Source organism: Phodopus roborovskii, unplaced genomic scaffold, assembly GCF_943737965.1.
Source record: "Phodopus roborovskii unplaced genomic scaffold, PHOROB, whole genome shotgun sequence".
NCBI classification, from domain to species: domain Eukaryota; kingdom Metazoa; phylum Chordata; class Mammalia; order Rodentia; family Cricetidae; genus Phodopus; species Phodopus roborovskii.
Window position 1 is genome coordinate 53,766,215 of NW_026126407.1, and position 17,645 is coordinate 53,783,859.

Consider the following 17,645-nt stretch of genomic DNA (forward strand, 5'->3'; position numbering starts at 1 on the left):
TCCAGGCTTTCCAAGGAGCCAGATACCTTCCAACCATGGGCAATTGCACTTGCCATTACCTTTGCCTGTCTGCTAGTCTTTCCAGGCTCCCCCTGTTCTTGCCTCTGCCCATTCTTTGCTTCTCCAGGGTGCCTCTATTCTTCCACTCTGCAGCAAAGTCTGCAGCTCTAACTGTAGCTTGATGCATGGCTGTGACTGTACTTTCCCCTCTGGGGATGCTAGACCTCTAGAGATCAGTGGTGGGAGAGCCTTACTTGTGACACCCCAACACAATGGTTGGGGCAGAGGAAACCTTCCAATGCACAAGGTCAATACTTGCATCCTGTTTGTTTGTGCTTATCAGAATAAGGCAGCTTGCCCACCATTTCCCTTCAATTCCATACCTCATAAATTTGGGATACCGGAGTTTCAGAATATCTTTCTATATCCCGTGTACAAACCACAGCAACTGGGTTATTTTTCAGAGGAAAGGCTCCCAAAGTCAAATGACACAATGTGCTCTTTCTTGGCCTAGGGAGCTCTTAATACAGATAGATGGGAATGACTGACATGGCAAAGGCACCTATACACAAACATTCCTTTTGCGGAAAGCAGCAGCTATTTTCTCTGACTCATCTCATCCCCATCTCACTGGCAGAGTAAGAACCAAGTCTCAGCCATAGCTCTCCACCTCTTTCCATGCTGTGTGCCCCTGAGCCTCTAAGGCCTAGGTTTGGCTTTTCTCATTATTTTTCATAAAATGAAACAAACCTGGCCTATCCTATAGACATTTAGGAAAATGCAAGCCTTCCCACATTTACATACATACTAATTTTTTAAAGATTAATATTTATCCATACCCCTCTAGTCTTCTGTGTTGATATGATTCTGAATTGTTTAATCTTTATCTCTTTTCCTCCAATGCCAATAACCATTACAGCTGAATATCCAACCACACATAAGCTTCAAACCACAGGCCCTCAACTACAACAGCAGTAATACTTATAAAATAGGAATATAGCATCTCACCAAGAAGCTCACACTGCACTCAAACTGATGATTCCCCTGCCTCTGACCCCCAAGTGGAGACATTATAAGTATCCACCATGACATCATTCTCTGACCAAGGATTAAATTCAATTGGGAGCTGATAAAGAAATGACTCTCTATCTTCTACTCCTCTTTTCAGGTGGGTGTACCATCCTCTAAACAGATAGTAATTGTATGTTTTCTGGGACTGAGATAAGGATTTAAAACTTAGATGAGATACAATGGGTGGAAATCCAATGAGTGAAACTTCTATGGCCAAACAAAGCATGGACACAAATGCCTTTTACAGGAGGTAGAAGCTAATGGGCCACCTAGATAGACAGAGTCTGCCACATGGATGCTGGTATTCACAGGGAGAGAATGCCTCAGCTTCAGGTGGCCTGGGTCACAGTTATAGAACTTGTCACCTCAGTGATATGCTTGCTGGGTATCATTTTGAAAGCATTACCTGACTAAATCCTACACCTGTTTGCACATGTGTACCTAGAGGTGGCTTCCTGGTGACCCCTTTTCCCATTTTACAAAGAGTAAGCCAAGCTCAGCTGTTTTAGTAAATCTGTTCAGGGCTACAAGCCATTTGCAGAGGAAGCTGCACTTCAATGCAAATGTCTATGTTTCTCCACCTTGTCTGTCTCTTAAGTGGTGATATAGGTGCTTTTGGATGAGGATACTGGGAGAAGAGACACTGGGAAGCAAGGGGTGGCATGAATAAAGGCATGATGGCATGAAAACATGACACATGATCTTGCTGCAGCAAAGGCTCAGATCTGTGCTTTGGGGCCCTAAGTCAATTTCTGTTGCTTGCCCAATTTCCATCAGATCTGTTCTAAGGCCTGTTGGTAGAAGCTGACCTTGCCTTCTGACCCCACAACAGACAGTGCCTTTTTATGTTGCTAATGTCAAAAGCAAATTCAACCTAGCTTAGGACCCTACACACCTCCACCTGCCTTTTGGATTAGGTTTTAGCACTGCTTGACAAGTGTTCTTGTGAACTGTAGTCCACCAGGATCAAATACAAACAACAGCTGAAAGGCATTCCTTCCAACCTCCTTAGTGTGTGAAATCCCCGCCACACTTTAAGGATAATGGTCCTTGGGGGTTTGCCAATCAGCTCTGAAAGAGCTCTAGGAAAGAAGTGTTCTCCAGCAAGCCAGTGTCATTGCTTTGTGTGAGTGTGTGGGTATGCTTAGGTGATGAAATGCTCTCTCTCCCTTGGCTTGAGATGCCTGGCTTTTCTGTGTGTTCATTCTGCTTGTGAAATCCTTTTGTATCAAAGCTGTGCTTCTATTAGGGCCCTGACTTGACTCAACAATGGATTCACTGATCCTTTGCCAGCATATCATAAATCATCCAGAAACCTCATGGGAAGACGCTAAGGGAGGGAATGGATGACTGCCATGCTCTGAAAACAAAGTTTAGAAATACAGCATTTTATATTTAGGGTATCTGCTGTCTCACAAAAGCCTGCAAGGTGTCCAGTATACATATGGCCTTGGTAACCCCACTCAGATTCTTAAGGAATAGAACATGTTCCTAGGATGACATAACATTGAGCTTCTTTGCCTTGACATTCCAAGAGACTTGGAGAAGTCCAAACTCATTCTTTGCCCCCTGGAAGGGGCTTTTTTTTTTCTGGGATCAGAGGTACATGATCCAAAGCTTTCACAAAGTTAGGTTTATTCAGTCATAAAGTAGAATGTTGCCTTAGCCTCAATATTATTTATCTAAATACTTACAAAAATTTATACAATTGAACCTATACACACACACTCACAAACACATAAGGGCTTGATACACACAGACACATATATGTACTCACATGCATTGGTACTTAAGAAAAATGTGCATATTTTGCACACATGCATACCTGTACATGTTTAAGCACAGATACACATATGTATTTTCTGTTACATTGACAATAAAAGTCTCACAGAACTACCACTGATAATATTACTGAATGAAATGATTATAGAAAAAAATGTCTGACCGCATCTGAGTCACCTGGGTATCCCATAAGGCCATTTAGCTCATCAAAATGTTCTTCTCTGAGTCTCTGCCCTTGCAAGCCCATTTAAACAGATGTTGTTTTGTGTTTGTTGGGGAGGGGAGCTGTGGCTTGATTCCAAACTTTAATATTGTTAAGATTCTCAGGTCTGTGTATGCCGCTTGGAAATACATGCCAGCCCTTTTGCCTTTCCAAGCCAGCAATGCATCTGAGAGAGGGAAGTTCATTCTGATGCTCAAGCAAAAGCAGTCTGACCCTGGTCCAACATGGAACCCCAGCCTACACAAGTTCCTGATTTGATGGACAGCTGTTGTCTCCAACCTCCTTAATCAGTTTGAAACTCTCCTCAGTTCCTGTGTTTTGGATCATGAGACCAGACTAACCTGGCCCGTGCGGGGGTTGGTGCGTCTGCATGGGGAACTGCACTAATCCGAATGTTTCTCTTTGTGTGTGCACCTTTACAGTGTTGTTTACCAGGATGGATTTTATGGTGCAGACATTTATGTAAGTATTCATTAACGTGCATGCTGTCCTCCTTACCTCCAGGAGTCATTCCTTATACAAGTTTGCTCTGAATTCAGTGGGGACAGACTACCTCTTCTGGGTCATATGTCTCAAGGTGGAAGGGCTGCTGATCATGAACTCAAAAAACACATGACTTGCTGTTTGAGGGGAATTAAACACCTTTGGAATAGATAAACAAAACTGCATCTATTAAAAAAGATGGTTTTTCTCTCTTGACAAATTAGAACTCTGCCCACAGTGCCAAGTCCTCTCTACAGGCCTCAGTGTGCACTTTGTGTTTTCAGGACAACAGCTGTAGTGACTGGCTGCTAAGAAAAAAGGGGTTTTTCATGGCTGGTAGTTTTCGATGCTTTCCTTAAAAGTGTAATTATTTACCAACACTGTGCTAGGGATATTCTGTTTCTCTCTTTTTTCTGAACACAGCAATAGACATCTCCTAACTCTGCTGTGACAATGTTTGTGACCTGGAGTGTTAGGCATCCAACTGTTCACTCTCTTCATCTCTCCAAAAAGGTCCACTAATTTAGAACTATTTACTAATTGGTCCTATTTCATGAAAATCCTCTTTAGGAAGATATGTCTCATCTTAGAACCACAATAGACCCTCCCTAACCTGATCCACATCATGGTGCAAAACTGGTGTGATGAAAATAGCTTGGAACAGAGTTTATTCAGTGAGCAGTAGAGGGGTCCATTTTCTAAACCAGACTCACATGAGTGCATGCACACACATACTCACACATACACAAGCTCATAGATGTACCATATAATCTTCAAGTAAGTTTACAGAAACATACTTGTGTTTTATATACTGGATAAGGAAAATTGAACTATATTTCTGTACAAATTGATGCTATTTATTAGAACATGAGAGATACTGGTTATTTTATTTTATTCCTTTTGAATTTCACATATCTGCAGTCTTGCAGCTTAGTATTAATCTCCATCAGTGATGGACTCAGTTTAGATCTGATTGTATCTGGGACACTTGCTGTCACCTTCAGGTTACTATTATATTTACCCTCTTGCTGGACTAGTGTGAATGAATGTATCTTTCATTTATCCCGAAAACAATGAACTTCCCTCTGTTACAAAAGTTAAGCTGTCCCTACTGTGCCCTTTTCTTCAGACTTTCAGTTCATGTCATTTCAAATGTGAGGTGAGTACAACCTGGTCCTACCCTAAGGTATAAAATGAATCTGAGAGTTGGTCCATAGCTGTAGCCTGAAGGGGATTGTGCAAATGAACAGAGCATCACTGAATTTAGGGCCTTATCATTATGCCCTTAAACTTGGTAGGTGGCAAGGCATGTGTAAGAGATAAAGTCCACTAGAAAGAAAATCATCTCTGTTAACATTTGTTAAAGAAAAAAAAATATGGGTGTCTGTCTGCAGTTAAAAATAAAATCATTATAATTTATCTGTGCCTTAGTTTCTCATATGTAAAAGCTGTAATGATTTATTAATTGTGCTCTCCCTATTTCATTGTAAAGTCTTATGTAACATGAAGAAAGTGTTAGCCACAGACAAGGATGCCACAGGAATAGGAAACAGGAATGGGGAGATGTCTCAGTCATTATAGTGATTGCTGTGCAAACATAAGAAAGTGAGTTAGAGTCCCAGCACCAACAAAAGAGCCTAGAGTTAGCAATATATGTCTGTAATCCCAGAACTGAGCTAGCAAAAGCAGGAGGAACCATGGGACCTAGTGAACTGGTGAGCTCCTGGTCCTTTGAGAGACCCTATTTTTCAAAGGAAGGCAGAGATTTGATTGAGTGTGAGACCTGATGTCAAACACTGGCCTCCCCACAGGTATGCACATCCCCCAAAATGTGTGTATTTGTGGACACACACATACACATGACAGAGAGAGAGAGAGAGAGAGAGAGAGAGAGAGAGAGAGAGAGAGAAGATGGGCTATTGCTTGCCCAGTGTTTATCCTCTGGGCTCATGCACACCACTTTAGCACACTGCTGCTGAAAGGTGTGTCCCTGTGAGATGGACGTCAACTAGACCATTAGACCTTCCACCTCAGCAGCAGAGCAGGGCTCTAAGTTAAAAGAAAATAAATGGCAAGAATTATTTCCTACACAGAGCATGGCTCCGTTTCACTAGAAATACCAATCTAAATGTGTGGATTTATGCCAAAATTCCTACTGCCCCATGGCGGTGTTAGTCTGAACAGTGAGTAGTAGAAGTGCTCTGAGTACCACACATTATAAAGTGATGGTGGTTATAGAGATTCCTTGAAAATCATTCCAGATTTTGTTTGATTTAAAGAAAAGTTTTCCCTCCCTAGGCCTACAATCCCATTATAATATTTTACAATAAATAGGTTCATGGTCATTATCAGAAGTTCTGGGATGTGTAAGCTGAATCAGTCTCCACTTAAGGTTTGCCTCTTATTTCTCTATAATCTATTAGATAAAGCACAAAGTTCCCAGATTTGGTCCCTATGATCAAGGCACATTTTTCCTGTTCATCACCAAAGTCTTCTCTATTTTAAAAGATAGGAATGCCATTTTTATAAATAGCATACTAAGTCTGAAAGAGAACTGGAATTTCAATGCAAAGTATTAAAATGAACTTATTAATTTTTTCACTGCTGTGGCAAAATTCCTGACAAAATAAACTTAAGGAATAAACTTAAGGCTTACTAAGGATCATGTTTGGGTGTACAGTCAATCATGACCACAAGTCCTAGTAGTAGGAGCATGAGATGGCTGGTCACATGGCATCCACAGTCAGGAAACAAACAGAAATGAAAGCCAGTTTGCTTTCTCTTTTCCATTCATCTTGAGGCCCCTGCTCATGGGAAAGTGCCACCCATACTTAGGGTATGCCTTCTCATTTCATTTAACCCAGTGCAGGGACTTCCTGCCAGACATGCCCCAGAGTTTGTTTCATATATAAGTCTAGATCCTGTCAATTTGATAATTAATTAATCACCACATTAATTTTAATTTAAAAATGTGTCAAATTAAATAACAAAGAAATAATGATCAGAGAAATAGCAATCAAAAGTTATAGAAATTAACTTCTCTAGACCTACAAAGCCAAAGCCAGGACCCCTGTTCACCCGTAAAGCTATAGAAGTCTCGAAGCTACACAAGGAATAAAAAGTACCACTTGACATTTGTAGGAAGGATCAAAGAAGATGGCATCTGACCAAAGGCAATGGCTGAAAATGGACAAAGGAACACAGAGAAACTGTAGTAGAGCAATGACAATGTGATGAATGCTTGGTGGAAATTGTGGTAAGCCAATGGCAAATTAGACAATAGGCTAAAGATGAAGGGGCAAGGGAGGAAGGAGAGAAGGCACAGAGTCATAATGTTAGCTGGGTCTTCATTGAGAATACCCTAAGTTTCTGAAGAAGAGGAGCAATGCTGAGGCCTACTACCCCAAAACCAACATAAGAATTTCCACAAGAGGCCAGGGCGCTTCCGGGGTCTCAACAAAACTTTTCCATTCAAGTCACTTGCAATAAATTGGTTCAGTCCCTCCATGCTGTGTGAGCTTGGGAATAAGAGGAGTGAGCTTGGAGCTTTGCAGACACCGACACCAGGAGTCTTGCAAAACTTAGCCTTAAGTATTTCCTTCCTGATACTTTATGTTGAAGGGGTCCAGGAGGGATCACATTAGGCTGGCCATTCTCGGTCACTATGAGTACTCTAGTACTCTAGTGCTGAAGAGGCTAAGATGTTAGGGGATGCTTGGTCCATGCCACAGCATCTCCTCCACACCACAGTCTGTGAGACAGGGACTATATCACTGTCATTTCTTTCAAAAGAGTAAGGTTCTATTTCCAGAAAAAAAATGAAATAATTTATTCAAATTCTTTCCAGAAAAAAATGAAATAATTTATTCAAATTATTTCCTGATACCAAAGCTTGAACCCAAGTGATTTGAAGACAGTTCCACACTTAAGCACTGGACAACAGATTAGTTCAAAATGGTGGAATTCTAAAAATTCAGTAAGAGATCAGGGGCGAGAATGTAATATAGAGATTATCAGGGCAGGGGCTGAAGAGATGGCTCCATAGTTGTTAGCTGTTCAATCATGAGGATTGGAATCTAGACCCTGGACCCACATAACAAGTCAAATGATGAGAATTCTGGCCTCCTTGATGAAGACACACAAACTCATCCCTCATACACATAGGAAGAAAGAAAAGAAAAGAAAGAGGTGCATCTAAAGGGTTGATTAGATCACTAGACAATAATATCTGTACCTGAAACATACAAATGAACAATGAAAACTAGGGAGAAAAGTAAGAAAGAGAAAGAGAAAAGAGAGAGGAGAGAGGGAAAGTGTGGGGGAGAAAAGAGGCAATTAAAATAAATTTGGATAGGAATAGCTGCATGCTCTTAAATTTCAGAAAAGTTAAATGTAATCACGGAAAGCCGGGTAACTTTAAAAATATGTATACACAGATCCATAAGGCAAGTTTCTAAATGTCTTCAAATAGTCAACCACTTTGCTATCTGCCATGGAAGCCAAAGAGTTTCTCTTCCAACTCAATTTCTCTTCCACCTCCAGTGAGCAACATGAAATAGCCCTGTGGGCAACTCACTCACTTTACATCTGTTCCCGGTTGTGTGGGACTCTACTGAGATGTGATCAGAATTAAGCATGTTGAAGATGTGTGCATCACACCATAGTTGTCTTAAGTGTGCCCACAGACTCACTTGGTAAGGGTGTCTTTACGTGACTGAAGCCCTCAGTGTGTGATCACTGCAGTTCTGAAGACTGTGTGAGCAGAAATGGTTGAAGTTGCTGCTTCGGTTCAGGTTTCCCCTGTTCATTTGTCTTTGCCCCCTAAGTCTTAACAAAAAACTGAATCCTCAGGTAAGACAGAAAACTCCAACCATGAGATAAAGAGATAATCATAATACTAAAACTGTTGGGATACAGATTAAAAGGTGAGAAGCCATGAAATTATTCTTTTAGCTTCATAATAGCAAACATGGGTATATCCTAAATGCAGACCACAGGGTTTGAGCTCCTTGTTCACCTCCCTTATAACTGTCAGTGTGGGGATTTGCAAGTCCAGAACTGGGCCACGCCTAGGCCTGCTTTTGGTTTGGCATGTTGCTCTCAACACTGAACTAAGAGAAGCAAACTTGTAAATGAATTGCTCCAGGGTTGCTGTCTGATTTGTGCACTTTCTTTTATTTATTTCCTTTTTGCATTGAAAACATTACATCTCTGTTTCCTTATAGAGTAGTGTATCAAGAGCCAGTGTATGGCAATAAATTGCTACAGGTATGACTTCCTGACTGATGAAAAAATACTCATCATGTGGTTGTGGGTTTGCTTTGAAATCCTCACTAACAAGATGATTCCTGGGAGGGCAAATTTTCTCTAACACAGAGGGAGCCTTAACTGAATTTTCCAGTTCAATACACATTCATCCTGTGAACCTTCTGACAGGTCCACAGTGCTGATGGGACACTTCTTTCCAGATACAAGCACTGTATTTGTTTACTTAGCTTCATCATGAATATACCATGTTAGAGGTCTAATATGGCTCTTAATTTATTTAATTATAAAAATTAAACAATCAAAAATAAAAAAAGGATGAGGAAGATGTCTCCAGATAGAAGTGTCAACTGCTAAGGCCTGACAGCCTCCGTGAGTTTGATCCATAGAAACGAAGGTAAAGAGACTCCTGAAAGTTGTCTTATAACCTCTACATGCATTCTGTGGCATATGTGCACACACCACACACATGCACTCACACACACACACACTCACTACATGTACAAAAATGCACATAATAATAATAATAATAATAATAATAATAATAATAATAATAATCCAGAAAAAAAGACTTTTTGGATTACAGAGATGGTTCATTAGGTAAGGCACTTGAAAAATTTGGGGACCAAAGTTTTGAGTCCCACAGAGACCAAATAAACCCAAGTATAGTACCACTTATCTGTGATCCATCACTGCTGCAGAGAGATGTGAGGAGAAGATATGGGATTCGAAGAAGCCCACAGGCCAGCTATTCAAGTGTACAGAGTAAGAAGCAACAAGGTGGAAGGCAGGGCCAATACCTAAAGTGATATCTACATTATTCCATGGCACATACACACACACTCACACACACTCCATGAGGTAAGGGTTTTTTAGAATCAATTTCTCAATAATCTTTGGTTGATTCTTAGAATACAATTCCAAATTCTCTTAAACCTCCAGCCTTGAGGGGCTGCATAGCTAGCATCTCTTATAACTCTCACTGCTTTTATTATAGTCAGAAAGTTTCCTTTCCAGTTGCTAACCCTATTTCTCATTTCCAAAAAAAACACCAAGTGAGTAAATTTGTAGGAAAAACAAACAAACAAAAAACATATTCACCACTGGCCAACAGTCTTAAAATGTGGTCTATAGCTAATATTAAAACTGCCTTGTAACTGAAAGGTAGGAGCACTAATGGCTCCATGACACAGGCTTGTCATCCCAGAACTTGAAAAGGACAGGACAGGAGGATTTCAAGTTCAAGGCTTCTTACAGAGTAAGCCAAGACTAGCCAGGGGAAGTTAATGGGATCTTGTGTCAAACAAAAAGTCAAAGGAAGGTTTTGGTTGTAGGACAATGAAAGAGCACTTGCCTAGTGTGTATAAAGACCTGGATTCAACCTTCAGCAAAACACACACACACACACACACACACACACACACACACACACACACACACACACATGAACGCACACACAAGACACACCTGAATATGTACATGCACACAGGAACGCATATACTCATGAATATTTTTGTGAATAGATTATATAAAACTGCTCTGCTGTTTTTCTTCTTTGGTTTGGAGAAGAACAAATCTTGTCTTCTCAGTGACGTTATTTGTTCAGTAGGTCTGCAGTTATAGAGTCCAACAAGACTTGGCACTAGGGTCCTCAAACAGAAGGTAGACCTCATTCTTCAGACATCAGCATAGAACTATGCAGAAGTTCTGGCTCTGATCAGCAAGCTGTAGAATACAGAGCAATACAGCTCATCCGAGTCACACTTTTTGCAAAGCAAATTAAAGCAATTTGTATCTGTGTGCTGTTTTACAGTGTTTGCACATATATTGAGTTAACACAGAGCTCTGCTATTGCTGCAACAGAGCTCTCGTGCTGGAGAGAACCAAGAAAGAGAACACATAGTGCAGAGAGGTGGTATGATCAAGCCACAAAACGCTTTTCATACCATTATCTCATATTGCAAAGAACAATCCTACATTCCACAGATGCTTACATTAAATAAAATTAACTAGGGGTTGAGGGGGTGCTTCTTTGGTAAAGTGCTTGCTTTGTGAGCAGGAGACCTGAGATGGATCTTCAAAACTGAGGGGTTTTGTGTTTTCTTCTTATTGTTTATTTGTTTCTTAAATCCAACCATGGAGGTATCTCTTTCTAACTCCAGAGCTGAAAAGGCAGACAAAAGGATCTGTAGAGCTTGCTTGGCAAATTCTAGACTAATGAAGACCCTGTCTCAGAAAAGAAAGAAAGAAAGAAAGAAAAATAGAAGGTTCCTGAAGAGGTTGTCCTCTGGCCTCCAAACACATGAACTCATCTATGCACACTCAGCTGCACACACATAAACTCACATGCAACAGAAAATAATTCATTTAATAATGGTCAATCTGGTATAACAGCAATCCCTGGTTTTGGGAGGTGAAGACAGGAGGATCACAAGTTCAAAGCTTGCTCGGCTACAAGATCAGCCCAAGGCCAACTTTGAGCTTATAAGATACTATCTCAAAGTAAAAAGTAAAGTTTAAAAATGGGAGGGTGATCTTGGAAAATAGCTTATTAACACTGCATCATCATGTAAGAGATTCTAGTACAACAAAATAAGTGACAAGGTAAAAGCAAATAAGTTAACAGAATATAAGTAAATTAATTAACTATTGTCCCTGCATTTCTAAAGATAAACATCTAAGACTGTTGGACTGTTGGCCACTGCCCTAGACAAGACACAGGCAGAACATTGCTGTTACTACCATGTGAATTATTTACCAAGGTCAAAGCCATCCCATTTATTCTAAACATATCAGCAGACGAGGCTATTGAGTCTGAAGAATCCTTGGTGAAGGTAGAGAGATGTGCTTGCTGCTCTTCAGAGGAAGAGTGTTCAGTTCTCAGCCCTGAGACTTGTGACTACACACCCAAGGGATCCAATGGCCTCTTCTGACCTGTGTAGGCACATGCATGCATGTGTCATGCATTCACACAAATACACATAAAAATTAAAACATAAACGTGGCTAGGGCTGTGGCCCAGTTGGTACAGTGCATACCCAGCATGCATGAAGCCCTGAAGATATTCAGGTCCTCCTGTACTAGTCATGGTGGGACACAGCTGTGATTCCAGCATTTCAGGGGATGAGGCAGGATTATTAGAAATTCAAGATAATTCTTAACTGCATAGCAAGTTTGACGCTCGCCTGTGCTACATTTGATCTTGCCCCAAAAACAAAGCAGAGAAAAAGAGAAAGAGAGAGAGAAAATTTAAAAGCAAAAATCCTAAGTACCAGACCAATTTTCAGGGTACTGACCACTTATGGTTTGGCATAGAAACTTATTTCTCTCAGTGGTGAAGTCATCAGCAAATATATAAAAAAGAGAGCATTCCTAAACTGTCATAGTTCACCTTATTTGGGAGAGAAGAAAAGAAATGACGAAATTTTGTAATCCAATTATAATCTCAAAACTAAAATTAAAAAGAAAAAGTAAAAATAAAATGGTTTTTGAAAAAGGTAGTGTAGATGTGCATAGCTACACTTACATTCCCACCATAAATATAAACCTTGTAGGCAGTGAAGCCCACATTAGCTACTTCTGTGTGCACTGTAGCCATGCTTCATATTGGTTGAATTCCTTCCTACTTGCTCTCATGACAAATCCTTTTGCAAACTTCCAGAGAATTTGTAGAATCCAAGCCACAAGGGCTTGCAAAGCAGACATTGCTGGGAACAGATTCCATCACCACTTAGAATTTATAAAAGCTGATATATGTATGCAAATAGCTTTACAAATTTTTGCCCTGGACAGATGACAGACAGACAGGCAGGCAGGCAGGCAGACACACACGCATGCACGGACGCACGGACGCACTCACCCAAACTGCTGCTAATGCCTCATAGTCATTGGCTGGCCAATTCTAACCCTTCCCTACCTCATTAAATTGAATTCACATGCTTGCATACTTACATCATTCTGATATATCATGAAAGCCAAGAAAAACAGTCAGGCAGATTAAAAGAACAACTCAAGAAAACTGGTGACCTGGTTTCTTCTTGGCCCGGCGTTCCTCCTCAGGAGTTCAGTGCTGGTCTGACACCTGCTTTATTTTTATGACTCTTCAGCACATATAATGAGCCCCCCCCCCCCCCCCCCGTCCATTGCTCATTAGAGCACACTGTGTTTGGAACACCAGGTGGTGTCTGCCTAAGACCTTTTTTGTTTTAAATTACACTTTTTTTTTTCCTTAAGGAAAGCTGTCACAGAAACTCCTGGCTCTGTATTATTGGTGATTATCCACCAAGATGTTTTAGGTGTGTCTTTACCAAGGCTGATCCAAACAAATTTCCTTATAGAAAAACAGGCTCTTTTGAGCTATGATATATATGATAGAGGATTTCAGTCAGAAACATTGGAATAATCAGTCAAAAGCTATTACCTACATGTTTGAAGTTATTTTTGTAGCTTTGCTTCATCCCTGTGTATAAGGCCACATGTGTGACACTTGTCAACTTTGTCCTCCTGTTGTTGGGCATTTTGCTGTTGTCAGCCCTCTGACACTCCACTCTACCCCGAGTTGGCCCCTCATTGTAAAGGTGAGACTCCAGCCCTTGAAGGATTGCAGTGCTATGCATTCTCATTAGAGCCTTAGTGAACCCCTTGTTAGCTCTGGACACTGGATCCAGTTTGTTAATCGTCCTGAGATCCTTCCATGGTGGCTGACATATTGCCCTGATCTGTTGAGCAAGATGTTGTTCTTTTCTCAGCTTGCTAATCAATGCTCCACTGCACACAATTCCTTCTCAATGTGCACATTTGCTCTCCCTCTTTGCTTAATTGAACAATGGCAATTACTGGTACACAGAACTAAATGTTAATTATTTTCCTTTTCAAATTCTTTTCTCTTAATGATTTTATTTACAAATTGGAAGACTTTATCATATCCCCCCCGAATCAAATTCTCTGTCTGAATTTGTGTGACAAGCAGCAGTGTGGTATTTTCAACTGAGAAGACAGATTTTTGACAATTATTCACTTCTGTAATAATTATGGAACATTAATAAAGCCTTCTACAAAAACATCAATAATTAAGTGACTACACACACACACACACACAGACACACAGACACACACACATACACACACGATTATTATGAAATTTACTGACCTGGCTTCTAAAATCAATATGAGGCAGGAGAATATCTACTTTTATGAAGAAATAAAAGATAATTTAATACAATTTAAGTTAATAGTTGGTAAGTTATGGTAAAACGTGTTCAATTCTGGAAATCTGGAAAGTTCAGCCAAGTAGGAAGAATATTTAATTCTCACTCTGAAACCATCACCATTAACACTTAGGTGTGTTTTCTTCAAAGGGTCTCTGGGTTCTGCTTCTGAAGATATTCTTAGGGCTTCTAACCTTTAACACACAGCCAGGATGGGTGTTCAACCTCCTCTCTCCAGTATTGTTCTACTTCTGCTCTGATACTAAGCTTTCATTAACCTCAACCTTGGATGGGAGGACTTGGGTACCTGCTTTTCTGGTGCGGGCTCCCCACCACTGGGTGTTGCTGAACTGGGCTCTACATTCCTAATCCTCATCTCTCCTTGTGTTTTAGGGTGGTTATGCTGCATACCGCTACGCCCAGCCCACCCCTGCCACTGCCGCTGCCTACAGTGACAGGTAAGGCTCTTCCTTCTCTCGATCACTTGAAAGTAGCTGGTGGGGCAGGAAATACTTATTCTTATTTGGTCTTGCTTGAAGCATGCATGACTATTGAAGAAGAAGCCCCTAAATGTTAGGTCCCATGGTGAACCTGTGCACAGGCTACATGCAGAGAAGATGGATGCTTAAGCCTTGTTCTTTGTGACTTCTTCACCCTGTCTGATGCAATGCAAAGAAAATCTGTGTCCCTGGATAGCTGTTTTTCAGGCCTCTTTATTCCTATAACCTTTTATCTTGTACATGCAAACACACACACACACACACACACACACACACACACACCTGTTCATCTTTCTCATGGCCTTCTGTGTAAGACCATAGTTTCATCTAATTGATGGGAAGAAATGAGAAAGTAATAAACCTGAAGGTTCACTTCCTTTCCTCGTGACACCCAGGAAAGCTTTCATCTCTGCCCCATTGAATCAAAGTAAAAGAATGGGCAACATATCTGGCTTTTGTAAGGAGATTCATTGATCCTGGCAATGCCCAGTGCCCAAACTTTCATTTGCACTGCACCACACTTCACACAAAGACTGGCAGCCGAGGGTACAGAAATGTATTTGAAAAATGCAGAATTCTGAATGGATGTGTGTGACTGCCTTGGTCCTCAGGCTTTGGTGATGTGATGGTTTCTAAAAAATTATAGCTATTTCTATATAGGTGCCTTGTTGGGGAGGGGGGGGGTTGGGCAGCAAACCAGCCAACAAACAAAATGTATGTGTTTCCATATTGAATGCGGTTTCCTGGCTCTGTCCTCTGAGGACATTAATGTGAATGTTCAGGCGCTCTGCATGCGTGAATGTCCTGGAGGGTGCTTATTTTTGTGATGACCGTTTTAATTTAAGGATATGTTTCATGAATAAATTGATAATGGTAACGATTTGCATGTGTGGCTGAGGCATGCTGGGTCAGACAGGTAAGCAAGCAGGCAAGGGGCGTGGCTCGAGAAAGAGAACTCTCGGAGGACAGCTGTTAGCTTGCAGCCCCTCTTGTAGTTTAGTAAAGCAAAAGAAATCCCTGAATTTAAAATGCTGTACTTAGCTCCATGCACAAATTTGTCATAAATGACTCTTTGGCAAGCAGAGCTGAGATTTGCTGTCTGGCCACACACAGGAATTATTACTGTTTTCTCCTGAGCACTCATAACACGTTTTCTAAATTGTAGGGAATCTTCAAAGAAATCCAAGCCACTGGCCAGACATACTTGTAAATACATGAATTATCCATTTACCCAATCATCAGTTGCCAAGATGCAAGATGTTTCATGTAAATTACTATCTTCAGTATTCTCTGACACAGGATTAGGAAAATTGAGAGGGTCAATAAGGCTAATAAAGATGATGACAATCTTGAAATACTTGAGATCATTCTACAAATGAAAAGGCTTAAATGTTATTAAATTCCATGCACTGAAGATCCACACAGTCTCAATTGTAATGTGGCTCAGCTACAGCCCTTAATTATTTTTATGAAAATATCTCTAGATGCTAAATTCTCAAACGCCCACTTTGTATGTAATTATAATCATAGTAACTTTAGCCTGCTGTATAATTATAAGAATCTTAAACAGATTTATTTCTTTGAGTGTTTATCTTGCTTCTCTTCAGAATAAATACATCTAGCCCCAAGTTGAAGAAAGGTTAATTACAAAGATGGACTTTAAATCGCCTTCTTCAATAAGACTAATTTAGACACTTGATCAAAACAAACAATGTCTAATAACTGTTCTTAGAATAGGAACCCCACCATCTCCACTTGCATCCATCTGAAACTGTTAAAATTCTCTACACAGTGGAACACCACACACGTAAATATCTGTATAAATCCTGCAATTTTAATTTTATTAAGAATTAAAGAAAAGAATTCTCATTGGTGATACATTCTCCTGAAATAAAATACCCTCATTCTTGGACGGATAAATCTTTAATGACTGCAATTCCCAGTTTAGTGTAGCACTTGCAGCTGAAGACCCCACTAACTATACTCTTTTCCATGTAATTGGCCTCTTGCTGTTTATTAGAGATGTTTGCACATTAGATCCTCTTGGTTACTGTGGAAATTGACTACTGGCCCTATTTAACTTTATTGTTATCAGAATACTTGTCACTTACAGAATTTTTCATTGAGGTGAATTCAGTAATAGGTGAATTTCCAGAAAACAATCTCTAAAATGGAATTTCTGGTTTGATTTATCATTACTAAGTGTTGGCACCTTTTATTTTTAATCAATGCAGACAAGGAAAGGGCTTTATTACAACATATTCAGGGTAATTGGGGGAATTATCAGAATAGCTTTTCAATCTCTACTAAAGATGCAGAATCTATCAGCATAATGATATGATGAATTATTTTTATGCTATCATACCACAGCTTCAATAATAACAAACTCTAACTACCTCTTCTCTGGCAGACAGACAGTATGACAAAGAGATACACTTCCAAAACAAACAAAACCCTTTCAAACTTAAAAGAGAAATTAATGGAGTTGGGAATGTTTGAGAAATGGTCACTGGTTGACAATTTGATTACAGAAGCAGACAGATCTCTATGAGTTCAAGACCAGCCTGGTCTACAGCGCTAGTTCCAGGACAGCCTCCAAAGGCACAGAGAAAGCCTGTCTCAAAAAAACAAAAACAAAAAATCAATTTGATTAAAAGAAAAACAGCAGCAAACCTTCCCTGTGGTTCCCTCTTCAGCTTTCTCCAAGGTGAAAGTAAGCCTGCTGTGCTGCCCCCACCCTCTGTTTCCTAGAATTCTACCTTTACTCAGCACAAATTACACTCTTACAAATTTAAAGATTCAGGAAGCCTTTGAAAAATATTGAACTGCAGTAACCTCAGTGCTGTCCAGAAGGTATTTAATGGGTACCTTGCAGCATCCTGCCCATCATCTTCCTGCTTCAATGATCACATGCTGACAATCTCAGAGCAGCCCTAGAGTCTCTGGGGGTTGACCTCCTGGATAAAGACCATCTGCTATGGGCCAAGCTTTTTCCAAACCCCAAAGATTGAACTAAACTAGGTAATGTCACAGCTTTGTTGACGAATTGAGTGGGAATAGGTGAACAGCTTTCTTGACATTTCATAAGCATTTGGTAACACTTGACTTGATCAA

At 40.3% G+C, this 17,645-nt stretch overlaps 1 protein-coding gene across 21 annotated transcripts in view; it reads left to right on the forward strand.

The window, feature by feature from the left end:
• Positions 1-17,645, forward strand: part of Rbfox1 (RNA binding fox-1 homolog 1) — a 1,049,790-nt gene that overhangs the window by 1,000,593 nt on the left and 31,552 nt on the right. For 12 of the 21 annotated variants that reach the window (XM_051181369.1, XM_051181375.1, XM_051181367.1 and 9 more), the window contains 2 exons: positions 8,785-8,827; positions 14,425-14,489. In XM_051181369.1, the coding sequence (XP_051037326.1) occupies positions 8,785-8,827; positions 14,425-14,489 (108 nt within the window). Of the gene's footprint in view, positions 1-3,498; positions 3,539-8,784; positions 8,828-14,424; positions 14,490-17,645 lie in introns of all 21 variants that reach the window. The other 9 variants (XM_051181376.1, XM_051181389.1, XM_051181368.1 and 6 more) reach the window with 1 other exon arrangement.